The 17159-nt window shown below is 38.5% G+C and overlaps 1 protein-coding gene across 4 annotated transcripts in view; it reads right to left on the bottom strand.

Moving 5' to 3' along the window:
- The window catches only part of Prp40 (pre-mRNA processing factor 40), an 874860-nt gene that overhangs the window by 538654 nt on the left and 319047 nt on the right, over nucleotides 1–17159 (bottom strand). For all 4 annotated transcript variants that reach the window (XM_068373863.1, XM_068373864.1, XM_068373862.1 and 1 more), the window contains exon 4: nucleotides 10762–10882. In XM_068373863.1, coding sequence (XP_068229964.1) covers nucleotides 10762–10882 — 121 coding nt within the window. The remainder of the gene's footprint in view (nucleotides 1–10761; nucleotides 10883–17159) is intronic.

The following is a 17159-nucleotide window of genomic DNA, read 5'->3' as shown; positions in this document are numbered from 1 at the left end:
AGTGTACGAATACACTAACAAAGTATCGTTTATACCATTTCTTAACTTATTCAAACCGTCTACAGTATACAGTTGATATTACATTTAAATCAACACACACACACACACACACACTCTCTCTCTCTCTCTCTCTCTCTACCTCTCTCTCTCTCTACCTCTCTCTCTCTGTGGGCTACTTTTCACTACCTCCCGTTCCTTACCTCTCTATCTCTCTAACAAATGATATTTTTGTTGCTCCTCAAAGTTTCATTTATATTGAAAATCAATCATGATTCAATTTTCCTTACTTTCTCCAATCTCGCACCATCGGTCACATCGCGGTATTTTCGAAATTTCCGGAAAATCCGCGATATATGTACATACATGCGTTATGAAAAAAATCCGCGATGGTCGAACCGCGAAGTAGCTAGGGATCACTTTTGTTTCTTTCCATACAGACTTTGTTTGTGTATTCCAAATAGAAGTTCAATTGTCTGACTGGACATATTTTTGGTCTGTTAGGAAGCTTCCTAAAGCTGATCTCTATTGGCGTGTAGTTGTTCTTTTGGTTTTTGGCCATGAAGGAAGGGTGGTTCCGTAAGACAATGTGTTCTGGGGTGAAGGTGCTCCTGGAAATGCAGACATTGTTAAATTGATTTGCTCTTAAAGGGCAAGCTAAGGCTACTAGGAATAAGGTTTTCTGTGTCAGTAGTAAGGTAGAGTCATCTCTCGTGGTGTTGAGAAACGAGATTACTTTGTCTAGATCCCAGCCAGGGAACTGGTGAGAATTGCTAGGCTTCCTTCTATTAACTCCCGATATCATTGCTTTGACATATTTGTCTTCTGCAAGACAGTAACCTGGGAAATAACCTGACAAGATAGGACCTAAAGCTGCTCTGTAGCTCTTCAGGGTATTGTAAGACAGTCCCCTGTCTATAAGGTGATTGAAAAATAAAATAATTGCTAACAGGGGGAATTTGTTGTCTCTTCCATACTCCTTGTGAATGAAACTTTTAAAAATGTTGTATAGGTTTTCATACTTGTGCAAGGAGCTGTCCCTCAAGCTGATAGCAATTTTGGAGCAAACCTCAGGAGGAAAGACATTAGGGAGCTGGTCCTTTAAATTTTGAAGGCGATTAAAGTTGATTGGAGCTTTGCTGAGGGTGAGATACAATCCTTGAGAACTATCTGGTAGTCTTCGATCTTCACAGTATATCGTTTGTGCTGCTTCGAGACTGACCTCACTAATGGAATCCATGGTTCTGTCCCCTGCGATATGGTGCAGAAAAGCATGTTATTATTGCATTCTTTATAGATTTTAAAAGCTACTTTGTGTAGTAAGAATCCGGGTGGAAAGGCATAGAGAGGTGTTGATCCCTTCCAGCTAATCGTAAGTGCATTATTGCTGATGGCTTTTTGGTTTGGAAGAGATGAACAAAACTTTTTGCGCTTAGTATTGAAGCCATTTGAGAACAGATCTATTTCTGGGGTGAAATTGAAGTCAGAGCAGATTAAGGAGAATAGACTGTCACTGAGGGAAGTTTCTGTGTGAATGGAACCCAGGTCCCTGGAAAGTGAGTCTGCGATGGTGTTGCTTACTCCCCTGATCCATCTGGAATTTATCTGTATGTTGTGATCCTTCATGGTACTAATTATTTTCCTGACCAGTTCATGAGCTAACTTGTTTTTTATACTACCCTGTTTCCTTAGCCAACAATTAGTAACCTTTGAATCAACATGTATTAAGACTACTTTGTTGTATAACCTAGTGGTGAAGTGTTCCAAAGAATAGAAGCAAGCTAATATCTCTCTTACATTGATGTGAAGGGAGGATTCTTCATTTGTCCAAGTTCCATTTATTGAGAGCATATTACCCGCTATTACTAATGCACCTCCCCAACCCTGGTTGGAAGTGTCCGTGAAAAGTTCTGCATCTATTTGTGGTTTTGGAATGTTAACCCCTCTGTACATTTGTCTCTGTTCCCATGGCTTTAGGTATTTTTTGAAGGTGTGGGGAATGATTTTGTACCCTGAATTAAAATAACTGTGGTATCTGTGGAGATATTTAAGATGGAACCTTCCCAAGCTTGTATAGGATGCACTGAAATTTAAAGCTCCGATTAACATTTGATAGGAATGAAGGTCAGATTTAACAGAGTTGGAGAAAGCTTTGGCCAATTCGACACACTTCTCTACGTTTTTCCCACTGGGATTCATAGTTTTCTTAAATCATATTGTAATGCACTCCTAAAAATTCAATTCTTTGAGTCAGTTCAATTGTAGATTTTTTAAGTGAGATATTCCTTCCAAAGTCTGACAAGATTTTAATGACTAACTGGATGTGATTTTTACATTTTAAATAATCTTTTGCTAATAGAAGAATGTCATCAAGATAATTGAATATTAAGATGTTATATGAAGTTCTAATATACTTAATCACCGTGTACATTATCTTTGAAAAAATATAAGGTGCTGTCTTTAGTCCAAAGGGTACCACAGTCCATTTGAACTTCCTTTTACCTAGTGTGAAGGTTAGAAATTTCTGGCTACTTGCATGTAATGGAATGTGCCAATAAGCATATTTTAAATCTAGTTTGCAGGCCCAAGAGTTTAGATGTAGATAGGGAAATATAGTATTGGCCTTGAGCATGGTAAAAGGTTTTTTATCATGGTGTTGAGCACCTTCATGTCAAAGATTAGTCGTACTGTTCCATCTGGTTTTAATTTATAAAACATGTGGTTGGAGTAGTAAAAGGAAGTTCTGGGATCTGCTCTATGACTCCTAGTTTTAGCAGTCTGTCACATTCTCTTCCCAATATTTTACGCTTGTTAATTGAATAAAATCTATCTTTACCTGTTCTTTTTAATGACCTCTGGGCTTTTAGTTTATCATTAAATGGAATTCTCACCCCTTCATTGATAATTTTACAAGCAAAAGAGGCATTAGGAAGCTTTCTCCAACTATCAATATTCATTAGTAATGACTTACCTATCCTATTCTTTGGGGTTTGGGGCTCTGGGAGGAGTTATTCATTGGGTTTGAGGCCAAAGGCAAGGTCTCTTGACTTCTATCCTTATTTACAGCATTTGGCCCCATGTCATGGTGGTCTGGTGCAGAGCAAAGCTCGTTATTAACTGGTGCTGAGCAAAGCTCATTAACAACTGGTGCTGAGCAAAGCTTGTTATTAACTGGTGCTGAGCAGAGCTCATTAACTGGTGCTGAGTAAAGCTCATTATTAACTGGTGCAGAGTAAACATCGTTATCAACTGGTGCATAAAATACTGGTGCTGAAAAAATCTCTTTTTGAACTGGTGCTTAGCATGGCTCAATTTCTAGGGTCTTTCTTTTCTCTGGCTCCTGAACTATTAGCTTGTCCATTTTGTGACCCCCTCCCCCTGTACCCACCTCGCCTATTACCTCTTCTAAGCGGCTGAGACTTGAATCTAAAGTTAGGGTTACCTTTGAGGAAACTGAACCTTCTTCCCTGAAATCTGCCCCCAAAGTTGAATTTCCTACCCCTGAAGTTTGCTGCCCCTCCTCTGAGGGTCCAGAGGAGGGGACCCTTGTGAAAGCAGGCAGCAATGGCTGATTTTTGGTCTTCAGTTAAATTCCAAACTTCTTTAATGTCTGCTTTGATTATAAGATCTCTTATCTCTTCCTTGAGGTATCTAGGAAGTGCTCTACTTCTGAAATTTCTTATCAAATTTTGTATGAGGTCTATGCTCCTTCTTAGGGGACCAATAATAATCTTGGACAAAAACTCAATGTCATTTACTTTGGAGGGGTATACAATGTGTGCCAGTGCTGCATGCCCTTGAAAGGCAGAAATACTCATTTTAATATTTTCTATGTCATAAAAAAATTTTCTCTTGTGGCTGTCATCAAATACCTTACCTTCAGGCCAGAAATTCAACTTTGGAGTATTAATTAATTTTAAAAAGTCTGAGAACTCCTTATTTGACTACTAACAAAGAATTTATCACGGTTATCACTATGGCCTTCACTGAAAGTTAATGCTACTAGTGAATTATTCAATTGGATTTTCCCTTCTCTATGAAAAGATGGTTCAGCTTTGAAATTGGTGGAAATATATGAAGGAATGGGTTTATGGAAGGTAAGAAGGTTGAAATCCTCGTAATCACTTTCATCTCCATTATTATAAAAGGAAAAGAGGTCTAAATTTGCACTTTCAGGTAATTCAGGTGATCGTCTCAAGCGCTTAGTAGGAGGGGGAGCCTCATTCTTCTTAGCAGGTGAACCACTTCTGCCGAGATGAATGTTTTAACCCTGGAACGGTACGGTGGGTCGTCCGCGACCCCGAGCGTCAAAAAAAAGAGGTTTTTCTCACGTGACTCACCCCCGTGACTGAATTTGTGGGTGATCGACCTGCAGTAGGTGTCTCGCCTACACGCTCTAGTAGTGTCCAGATGTGCATTGCTGTAGCTGTACTCCTTCCCCGATTTCTGAGACGCGTCGGGGTCGAGCGCGACCGAGTTTACCCTTCTAAGGTAATTTGCATAATTATCAAAGTTATTACGTATTATGAAATTGTCGTAGAATGGTGCAACTTGTATAGGTTATCAGTTGTGGAAAGTCTTGGTAGATTGTTTGGCTACCATGTGCATGATTTTTTTTTTAGTTAAAATGTCGTTCATCACCACGAGGACCATTTTACCGCGAGTGCCCCTTTTTCATTTTTTTTCATTTTTTTGCCAAGTCATTTTTCCGTAAGATATTGCCAAATAGTGTCGTAAAAATTTTGCTTTTTTAGTGTTGGAAAGTGTCTCTAGATGATCTGGCTACCCATGCGTGACTTTGTTTTTGTCAGATACGACGTAGTTATTGGTATATTGGGTATTTAACTGCGGTTGCCAATTTCTGTTTTTTTCAATATTTGTAAAAATTTACTACGTAGTAAGGAATTGCCAGATATTATTGATTTTTTTTTCATGTTTATGTGTTAGAAAGTGTGCCATGATGGTTGGGCTAACACGTGCATGTCTTTTTTTTTATCTGAGATGCCGTATATTAGAATGTTGGGCCTTTTACCGCGAGTGCCCTTTTCATTTTTTTTCATTTTTTTGCCAAGTCATTTTTCCGTAAGATATTGCCAAATAGTGTCGTAAAACTTTTGCTTTTTTAGTGTTGGAAAGTGTCTCTAGATGATCTGGCTACCCATGCGTGACTTTGTTTTTGTCAGATACGACATAGTTATTGGTATATTGGGTATTTAACTGCGGTTGCCAATTTCTGTTTTTTTTCAATATTTGTAAAAATTTACTACGTAGTAAGGAATTGCCGTATATTATTGATTTTTTTTTCATGTTTATGTGTTAGAAAGTGTGCCTTGATGGTTGGGCTAACACGTGCATGTCTTTTTTTTTATCTGAGATGCCGTATATTAGAATGTTGGGCATTTTTCCGCAAGTGCCCCTTTTTATTTGTTTTGCATTTTTTTGCTTAGTCATGTTACCGTAAGGAATTGGCAAGTAGTGTCGCAAAACTTATATTTTTATAGTGTTGGAAAGTGTTTCTAGATGATCTGGCTAAACATGCCTATTTTTTTTTAGCCAGATATAGCGTATATATAGGTATGTGTTCGATTTTCCTGTGATTGCCATTTTTTCGTTTTTTCCCATTTCTTTCAAAATTACTACGTACTAAGGAACTATCACAGAGTAATGATTCATTTAGATGTTTATTTGTCGGAAATGTGCCTTGAAGGTTTGCCTAGCACGTGGCTGAAATTTTTTTTTTCTGAAATGCGTATAATAAAATGTTGGCCATTTTTCCGCGAGTGCCCCTTTTTATTTGTTTTTCATTTTTTTACTTAGTCATGTTACCGTAAGGAATTGGCAAGAAGTGTCGCAAAACTTATATTTTTATAGTGTTGGAAAGTGTTTCTAGATGATCTGGCTACCCATGCCTATCTTTTTTTTTAGCCAGATATGGCGTATATATAGGTATGTGTTCAATTTTACTGTGATTGCCATTTTTTCGTTTTTTCCCATTTCTTTCAAAATTACTACGTACTAAGGAACTATCACAGAGTAATGATTCATTTATATGTTTATTTGTCGGAAAATGTGCCTTGATGGTTTGCCTAGCACGTGGCTGAAATTTTTTTTTTCTGAAATGCCGTATATTAGAATGGCCATTTTTCCGCGAGTGCCCCTTTTTATTTGTTTTGCATTTTTTTGCTTAGTCATGTTACCGTAAGGAATTGGCAAGTAGTGTCGCAAAACTTATAATTTTATAGTGTTGGAAAGTGTTTCTAGATGATCTGGCTACCCATGCCTATCTTTTTTTTTTAGCCAGATATGGCGTATATACAGGTATGTGTTCGATTTTCCTGTGATTGCCATTTTTTCGTTTTTTCCCATTTCTTTCAAAATTACTACATACTAAGAAACTATCACAGAGTAATGATTCATTTAGATGTTTATTTGTCGGAAAATGTGCCTTGATGGTTTGCCTAGCACGTGGTTGAAATTTTTTTTTTTCTAAAATGTCGTATATTAGAATGTTAGCCATTTTTCCGCGAGTGCCCCTTTTTATTTGTTTTGCATTTTTTTGCTTAGTCATGTTACCGTAAGGAATTGGCAAGAAGTGTCGCAAAACTTATATTTTTATAGTGTTGGAAAGTGTTTCTAGATGATCTGGCTACCCATGCCTATCTTTTTTTTAGCCAGATATGGCATATATATAGGTATGTGTTCGATTTTCCGGTGATTGCCATTTTTTCGTTTTTTCCCATTTCTTTCAAAATTACTACGTACTAAGGAACTATCACAGAGTAATGATTCATTTAGATGATTATTTGTCGGAAAATGTGCCTTGATGGTTTGCCTAGTACGTGGCTGAAATTTTTTTTTCTGAAATGCCGTATATTAGAATGTTGGCCATTTTTCCGCGAGTGCCCCTTTTTATTTGTTTTGCATTTTTTTTGCTTAGTCATGTTACCGTAAGGAATTGGCAAGTAGTGTCGCAAAACTTGTATTTTTATAGTGTTGGAAAGTGTTTCTAGATGATCTGGCTACCCATGCCTATCTTTATTTTTAGCCAGATATGGCGTATATATAGGTATGTGTTCGATTTTCCTGTGATTGCCACTTTTTCGTTTTTTCCCATTTCTTTCAAAATTACTACGTACTTAGGAACTATCACAGAGTAATGATTCCTCTAGATGTTTATTTCTCGGAAAATTTTGTTTACTTCTCTTTTGATTGAATATCGTAAAATTTTTTTAGCTAAAATATTATATTGTTTTACATTTTTTTTTTTCGATTTTATTTCCCTTCAAAAAATTTTTTTGGGGTCAGAATTTTAATTTTATAGTCGTAAAATAATCGACAATTATCCAGCAACCCACCATACAATTTTTATGCATATCCAAGAATAATTAGATTAGTAAATAACACCTTGAAATTGACATACCCTTCCTACATTTCAAGTGGCAGATTAGGGAGTCTGAGTCAGTGTGGTTGGCGGCCATTTTGTGGACATATCCGAAGCGTAAGTTGCCCTATCTATATATATTCTTGTTCCCTATAGAATTTGTGATATTTTGGTATATTTTTACCTGCATAAATATCATATTATATATTAAATATATGTATTCTTTTACGAAATTTCTAAGTACTCAAAAAATTACCTTTAGATATGGCCCCTGATATAAATGTAATTTACTAAATAATGAAGATTTTTTTACATATTTCAATTTTAGGATATTCCCTAAATAAATTAGCCACTTCCTATTTCATTTGGGTACCCAAAAAAATTCATGAAATTTTGACAAATTTTTTTGGCCAAAAAAAGTTACCCTTTTTTTCTCATTTCAGATCTTTACCTCCATGGGTCTGACTTCATCCAAAATACATCAAGATGTGTCCTAAACATTCAAAAATCAATTCCTAAAAGGATTTGTGTATATATGTATAAACTTTTTTTTTATGAATTTTTATGTAAGGTCTTTTTTTTTTCTACTTAATTTTTTAAAATATTTATAATAAATAGTTTTTCTGCAGATGAGTAGTATTTATCTTTACAGTTGTTTTAAGCATTCATTGAAGTTTTTTTGGCAAAAGAAAAAAGGAGGTTACTGCAAAAACTGATTTTTCAAGAATTTTTTTTGGCGTCGGGGTCGAGCGCGTCCGAGTATACCCTTAAAGGGGTGTCCGAGGAGCGTACCTATCCAGGGTTAATATCAGTGATTTATTCACCATAGATTAATTTAAATGCTTGTTCAACAGGTATAGTAAATATGGACAGCAGCGGACCTAGAAGGCTGAAGTCAGGCAATGGGGTTCATGACTCAAATAGCCCTCATAGGTTAATTCAGTGCCATATTTAAGTGAATGTTAAGTTTATATCTGTTATTATTAATAATCTAGACCTGCCACATATGTAACCCTTAGCAGATCGCCCCCCAGGGCCTAGGCTAGTGTCGATAGGTTTAAAGTGAGAAATGTAAACTCGAACGGCCTAACTTACCTGTAGTCTAGCCTACTGCCTATTAAGCTGCGTGCTTTTGATGTGTCAGGCAAGCAATTTGTTTTGTATACCTAGTTATAATTTTGTTATATATATAAATTGGAGTATTTAGTTTGTTTTCTCCAATTATTTCATGTTGTAATCATGCACATGCTTTGCTTAAGCTACTTACGCTATGTTCGGAAATGCCTGCTCTAACCATTCAAATCCTAACAAACTTACGTATGGGGGCCGCCATTTGCATTTGTGACGTCATGAGTCTAAATCAGCTGCTTTCCATATAGACATTTTTGTTATAAACAGAATTTAAAACCTTACCTTTTCTGAATAATTTTCATGAGTTTGATTCTGTTGGAGTAACATATTAACAATATCAGAATTTGAAGGCATTACACTTCCTGCAGTCGATTGTGTTCGTTTTTCGTTACTGATTACGTTCTCCTCTTCGCTGGAGTCTTCGCTAAGCCGATGCACCTCCACGGAGGTAAGAATTTGCCTAGCCATATTTTAGCTGTGGGCTGAGAAATTACTCTAGTTGCTGAGTGCAGAATAATGAAAAACAGCAAACATGTGTTGGGAGCAGAGGGAGGGAAAAGAGGAGAACGTTCTGTGCCGAAGTCAACTTCAGAAATGTGACTTCCATTGCCGAGTCAACCCGCTCGTCCCTGGTAACTCCGCCCAAGGGGGCGTGGTTTAGGGCTCGCGCCGCCGCTTGGGGGGGTTCCAAGGGGGTGTATAAGCTACCACTGGTGAGTCCGGAAGGTTGAGACCTCCCTCTCCAGAAACATAGTTTCCTATGACGGCGCCGTCTTGGGCGTCAGAAGAATAAAGATTCCTCAGCCTAAGACATTGCCGGGTATAAGACATGTCTTCTAGACCACAGGGGAGAAGGTGGCAGCAACTGAACTACCACTTTCAGTTGTGGACTAGGGAAGCCGGCAACTGTGAAACCGGCAGGGAAATGACTAATCCCCCATCGGTGTTGCCGCCTAATGGCGGCACTCAGAGGGAAGGAATGGTTTATCCTTAAATCTCTAAAGGAGATGAGTATCGAATTATGATAGTAATTCTAGATGTACTATCTCTGACTGAATTAATAAAACGATACAAGAGGATAAACGGGATAACGTTACTAAAGTATACTAAAACGCGTTAGGCTAGCCTAACTCGTCAGGATCTTGGCTACGCTATATCACCGAAGCCCTAGCGTACACTATCGAAACGTTTTAACAGAAGAGGAAACATTACATATGTAATCTTATCTTCACTAGTATAATTTGCCTAAATAGCTAGAATTCATTATAGCTAAATACCGGGGACGTCGTACTACTAATTAAATAAAGCATTTTATGGCGTACGACAGCAGTCCAAAATGGCCGCCTCCGGTCATGGCTCTGCTCCACTAAACACATCTAAATTATGCTAATTTAACTGTGAGAAGGGACCCAAAAATTATACACAGTTAAGATTAAATACTCAACTTTCCAGAGGATGAAGATGCTGGAGATTGCATGGTAATAATCCTTGAAAAAGTAACAAAACCGAAAGCAGTTGGGAGGTACACCGTGCTTAATTCGCTACTACAAAAGGAATAGTTACGCCGTAGTAGTACGGGAAGGGGATCCACCGGGTAACCTTGATGATGACTCCCCTTCAATTTTGCCACTCTTCCCCCTCAAAGCGAAAACTCTATTCGGGGTGAAGATTGCTGTGTCGTATCAAGAAATACGTCCCGATATTATGCAATATCCTTAAGAATTATATCAAGGATACTCGCGCCAGGAGTTAGAATTCTGGAGACCTGTGGTCAATTCTCTGGGAGTATCACCGTAGCCAAATATCCCTTAAAAAGCTGCCTAAAGGAACCTTCCATCAGGATGACATGACTGAGCCCAAAAAACATATGTGAAAATTATAAATCTATTCTTGAGCATATGTTTCGTTAAGCACCCTGACATGTTTCATCTCATAGTTTATTCATTATCTATTTACCTTTAGGTTAATTTGTCATCATACCTGTTTTTCTTTATTTTTTATACTGAATACTTTACTATTCAATTTCTTTCCCTATTGGGGGCATAGGATTCATGGTATCTTGCTTAAGCAAATAAGGTTACAGTTTGGATTACCATAATTACTATTACTACTGCTTCAACAACAATAACTAAGGTAACAATATTAGTATTATGAATATCTAAAATAATTATTTTTCCCATCTTTCAATATCTATAGTAAAAACAGGATACTACACTAGCTAAAGTATATTACATATGAGACATAACCCAAACCTCTGCTGGAGTTTTAAGTTCATCAGGTTTCTCCCAGGATGACTGTCGTGTCACAGTGTTGTAAAAGTATATGCGCCCATCTGGTGCCTTATGTTCAGTCCATACATTTTTTTTTTCTTTTCTGTAAAAAAAAGTAACTTCAGTACCGATAAATCAAAAGAAGTTGTGGAGCAGGTCTTTAGCAAAAAGGGATATATTGTGCTAATAACTGTAAGTAGGGTGCACACAAAGGAAAAAGTAGATAAAAGGAAATATTTCAAGCTAGCCTAGATTTAGTTACCCCGAAATTAGGGCCCAACAATGTCTAGCTAAGGAAAGCATACCTAGGTTAATATAATCTCACAAATTCCAAAGAAATAAGAAATATTCATAATTTAAATGTACGTATCAAAACAATCCCTTACAACTACACAATTATATCAAGTAAAAGAGAGTACAACAATCCAGAGAAGTTTGTCATAAGAATATGTAATCCCCTAATCAACTAATACAAGGAATACTTCAACTTTTACACTCAAACAATCAATAGGTAGTGTGTAATGTAAGTGTAATGTATGAAGATAAATTGCATATTCAGCATCTAATCAGAATTCATAAATATGATATTTTCATAATAAAATAAATTTTTGAACATACTTACCCGCTGGTTATATAAAAATAGCTTTAGTCCCTGACGTCCGGCAGAAATTAAAAAAAAACTCGCGGCAATCGCAGATAGAGTAGCCAGGTGTACACTAGCGCCCTCACGCGAGATACACAGAACCATTCCATACTTCTCCAGATCTTCCATGCCTATAGGTCTCAAGAGGGGAGGAGGGTGGGAATAAAGGTTATATAATCAGCAGGTAAGTATGTTCAAAAATTTATTTTATTATGAAAATATCATTTTTAAACATTAAACTGGTTATATAAAAATAGCTGATTGACACCCTTGGTGGAGGGTTAGAGACAGCTACATTGTTGGAATATTACTTGAGAGTTAATTAAAACAAGCTTAAGGGTTCGTACCTGTTAGGGAAGCTGACTTCAATGAATACTTTCAATATGTCCGCTTTCCTTATGAGATCCAGCGATCCACCCAGGGGGCTGAAGACCTCTAGGAGCTGTCAAACCAGAGTAAATACCTCTATGTTGACAGGACCTCCTCCAATAGCCTTGTTCCGGGCTCTCTCCAGGAACAAAATTGACCACCTGGTAAAAATGATATTTTCATATTAAAATACATTTTTGAACATACTTACCCGCTGGTTATATATAATAGCTTTATTCTTCTGTCCGGCAGAAATTCAAAACTCGCAGCAATAGCATAGATATGTCAGGTATACACTAGCGCCACCACGGAGTTAGGTCGAACTATCCCTCCTAGTATCAGATTTTCCATGCCCATAGGTCTCTAGAGGGGATAAAGGGGGAGGGGGATTTTAAGTTATATAACCAGCGGGTAAGTATGTTCAAAAATTTATTTTAAAATGAAAATATCATTTTTAAACATTTAAACTTACCCGCTGGTTATATATAATAGCTGATTGACACCCTTGGTGGCGGGTCAGAAGCAGCAACATTAATGGAATTTCACTTGAGAGTTTAAAACAAAACTTAGCTTAAGGGTTCGTACCTATTAAGAAAGCCGACTTCAATGGTTCTCTGCATTAACCCTTTTACCCCCAAAGGACGTACTGGTACGTTTCACAAAACTCATCCCTTTACCCCCATGGACGTACCGGTACGTCCTTGCAAAAAAATGCTATACAAATTTTTTTTCATATTTTTGATAATTTTTTGAGAAAATTCAGGCATTTTCCTACAGAATGAGACCAACCTGACCTCTCTATGACAAAAATTAAGGCTGTTAGAGCAATTTAAAAAAAATAAACTGCAAAATGTGCTGGGGAAAAAATAACCCCTTGGGGGTTAAGGGTTGGAAATTTCCAAAGAGCCTGGGGGTAAAAGGGTTAATAAGTCTGCTGTCCTTTGAGAACCAGCGATCCAACCAGGGGGCTGAAGAACTCTAGGAGCTGTCAAATGGTGAATAACCTCTATGCTGACAGGACCTCAACTAATACCCTTGTTCCGGGTGCTCTCAAGGAACAAATGACTACCTGACTAAGTCAAAGATTGCGGAAGATTGTCTAACAATTTCCTCCAATCATAAAAATATATACAAGTTCCAAGAGGGGAAAAGGGTACTAGGGATTACGGGAGTGTAGTGGTAGATCCTTTACCTAATACTGCCTTCGCTGCTACGAATGGACCCAAAGTGTAGCAATCCTCATAAAGAGTCCGGACACGTTTTAAATAAAGTGAAGCGAATACAGATTTACTTCTGCAAAACGTATTTATCATACTTTGCAGAGAATGATTTTGTTTAAAAGCCACAGACGTTGCCACAGCTCTAACTTCATGAGTCTTAACTTTTAGGAGCTTAAGGTCTGCCTCACCACAGTACCTCTGTGAACCAACCCCTTGACAGCCAGAAGGTGGCTATTAACGTCAATCTGGTTCCCTCGTGAGACACAAATTTTTGTAGTACTTCGTACAGCACTTTGAATGGAGGGAAAGCGTACACATCTAGGTGTGACCAGTCCATCAAGAACGCGTCTATGTGTGACACATCGAGATCCGGAACTGGGAAGCAATAATTCTCTAGTCTTCTGGTTTTTGAAGTTGCGAATGGATCTATGAGAGGGCGGCCCCAAATCCGCCAAAGTTTCTTGCATACATCTAGATGCAGTGTCCACTCTGTGGGGAGAACTTGACTCATCCTGCTGAGGCTGTCTGCCCTCACATTGTTTTCCCCTTGAATGAATCTTGTCAATAGGGATATCTTTCTTTGATGTTCCCAAAACGAGAAGAGTTTTTCCCATATCATAAAGAGGCCTCGAATGCGTTCCCCCTTGTTTCGCTATGTAGGCCAAAGCTGTGGTCTTGTCTGCATTGATTTGTATTACTTTACTCTTTTATTGGTTCCGTAAGACGAATGCTCTCCTTGTCGAGGCTGTCCTCTTTGCTCCCATGGCAATTGAGATGGAACTGAAGGGGTCGTAAATTTAGTTTCCCCAGACATACAAATTGTTCTAGTGAAGAGAAGGTTCCCAGGACTCATTCATTCCCTCACTGAACAAAACTCCTTCTTTAGAAAGGCACAAAGCCTTAGGAGAGCTAGCTGTATTGTTGCAGGTGATGGAAAAACCTGAAAAGTCAGACTGTGAATCTCCATCCCTAAATAAAGGATCTTCTGGGAAGGGATCAATTGAGACTTCTCTGAATTCACCAGAAGTCCTAGCTCTTCTGACAGACTCATTGTCAGACGCAAATCCTTCAGACAGCGATTGAGTGAGGGGGCTCTTAGTAGCCAATTGTCCAAGTACAAGGATGCTCTGATGCCTCTTGTGTGGAGCATGCTTGCCACATCCATTATGATCTTTGTGAAGGCTAGAGGGGCGGTGGTGAGGCCGGAGCCTAAGGCCCGAAACTGGAATACTTCTTTCCAGAGGTCTAAGGATAGGACACAACGATATGTCCTAACAGACGCACCCTCTATTTGAGGGGTGGTGCATAGCCCGAAACAAAGAACTCAAAACTAGACAACTTCCTCCCATACACGAACCTTCCGGTAGCTTGAAGTTCGGATGGATGAGGAAGTAGAAGTAAGCATCCTGGAGATCTAAAGAGATCATCCAGTGGACCTTTTCTACTGCTGCAAGCAAAGTCTTATGAGTCTCCATAGAGAGGTTTTGTCCTCTGGACATAGCTTGAACCGTATGAGACTGACGTTGGACGTCACGGTTTGTTTGACGTTCGACATCACGAGCTTGTTGCTCGACGTCACGTTCAGCTTGACGCCCGATGTCACGTTCAGCTTGACGCCCAATATCGCGCTTAGCTGCCTAGCGATCATCGCCGCGCTTGGAAGGTAAACGCTCTATGACACGTTTGGCTGTTTGATGTCTGGTATCAAAAGAAGACACTCAATGGGATATCGAAGCCTTATCACGCTGTTCAAAATTAGCTTGCTGGTAGGCCGCCTGTGCGACAACGCGTCCTGAAAAGAATCATGACGAACCATCACTTTGCTAACAGCAGGCTGATAAGACTGCATAAGGGATGAGAGCCGTTGATTCATGCCAGCAGCATAGTCCAACTAGGATCAACATTAGGTGACACCGGTGTATAAAACTTTGATCGCGAACTCGCCTTCTGCATCGCTTACATCACGCTCCGCATTTCAGCAGACGGAAAACCGTCTGGCGGGAGCGGCGGTGCCCGTACCGTAACACCAGACTCAGGAACAAGATCCTTATCAGTCTGAACTCAAGCTTTGCCAACTTCTGACATCCTGACAGGCCGTATACAGCAAAAAAGGGGGGCACTGCCTTCTCTTACAAAAGCCCTAATGCAACTCCTGCTGTTGCAGCTGAACGTGCTGCTGCACCAACATCTGCAATTAGGTTCTTTATGCTGCCTTGAGGATGCCTAAAGCACTGCACTATCAGCACTGTCTTTTGACTTTGTTACTTTTCTCAGAATGATTTATTGCTAATTTATTATCATTTATTTATTTCTTTATTTCCTCTCCTTACTGAGCCATCTTCCCCTATTGGAGCCCTTAGGCTTATAGCATATTGCTTTTCCAACTAGGGTTGTAGCTTGGCTAGTAATAATAAAATAATAAACAAACTCCTTTGCCGTCTTCCTTAGCGAAAAACTCTGAAGGCGGAACGAGGAGCAGCAGGTACAAAATAAAATGGAAACTCTTCAGAAAACTCTCAAGAGTTTCTGAAAGTCACTCCCTTCCTCCTACAAGTCTCTAACCTAGGTAGAGATGTCTTGTTTCCTAGGAGTCAACTCCTTAAGGTTCTGAATTCTGATCTCAATGCTTTAGAGGTTTAATTCTAGCTCTCCCAACCAAGAATTAGTTCAAGCAGGCCTTGGTCTGAGAACATATCTTTCTAGTTAATTTTTATTTCTTAATATAGCGCCTGGCGTAACAAAGTTCCAACGCTAGACGCTTATGGTCATGTAGACATCAAGTTCTACTTGATGTCATGAAAGCTCTTGACACTCGGCGCCACGTGACTTTCAGAACAATAACGCTTACGATTAAAAAGCACTCACGATTCAGACGCTCGGAGCTATGCCGATTGAGTGCAGTGAAAGCTAGATGAGCAACGTTCTGTTGTTGTCATGCTCAGCTTAGCGCGAAGGGTCACGTTCAGCTTGGCGCGAGGCGCCATGCTAAGCCACCTGGCGAGCGCCATCATGCTCAGCTGCTTGGCACGCGCCATCATGCTCAGCTGCTTGGCACGCGCCATCAAGTTCAGCTCTTTTTAAGAGGTAAGAACATTAAATGCTCATTACCTGTCATGAATAATTTTAATTTTGTTTTCAGCTTCGCGCCTGATGTGCAATATCACTTAAAGTTAAAAAAACACATTTACCTCACCTTACCTACAGCGAGGGCGAGGGTTCTGGGGATTGTTATCAGAAAAACGTTCGAGGGGACTTTTGCTCAGGTCTTATAAGACGGTAAGCGCTAGGCTAAGCCTCTCGCTTCCCTTTGCCGCTCGACTTAACTTCTCCCATGGGTCCAGGAGCTTGAAAGAGGTCTAAGGCTAGGATAACGACAGGTCCGAACAGAAGCACCCTCCACTGTATTGAATAAAATTCACTGCACTAATTTAGCACTAAAAATTCGCATTTTTGACTCCTTGGTTTAAAACCAAAAGTATACACGCCCGTAGAGGGAGAACTTACTATTCTGTCAAGGGCTTGAATGGGAATGCAACGGTCACTGAATCCTATATAAAATGTAACAAAATATTTAATATAAAATATTAACATATTACATGAATAGATATAAGAATAAAGAATATATCTATATATTTAAATCAACCCTTAATATTAAGGGGTTCCAATAAAAGACGAAGTCACATTTAACAATTGGAACATTTATAAATATTATACGAAAAGTTTAGTATACCAAAAACGAACAAGTAAACAACGATACAAAGAATCGTGTGACTATATCGATTGTCATGAATACGTCGTATAAAAATTAACTGTACGCTAATTCTCTTTTAATTTTTGTAAACAGATTAGCAAAAGAAAAAATACTAAAAGGACTAATATAATTGGAAAATTACATACAGTATTCCTTTTATTTAATAACTTAAAAACTTAGTTTTTAAAGAAAAATTTACTTTTCATAAATATCGATACAAAGAGTATTATTGTAACGATAGACTGAGGACTGCGTAGCATAAATAAAAATGAACGCTAGATAATCTTTAAAACAGATCGAAGATTATCCAAAGAAAGCATACCAGAAGGACAAAAATTTTCTCAAAATAATATAATCCTTTTATTTTATATAACTAAATACTTGGTAAGATAGTATT

The sequence above is a fragment of the Palaemon carinicauda genome, chromosome 5 (assembly GCF_036898095.1).
Source record: "Palaemon carinicauda isolate YSFRI2023 chromosome 5, ASM3689809v2, whole genome shotgun sequence".
Classification (NCBI taxonomy): Eukaryota; Metazoa; Arthropoda; class Malacostraca; order Decapoda; family Palaemonidae; genus Palaemon; species Palaemon carinicauda.
Note: the sequence above shows the minus strand (reverse complement) of the source record. Positions and strands in the feature narration are given on the sequence as shown.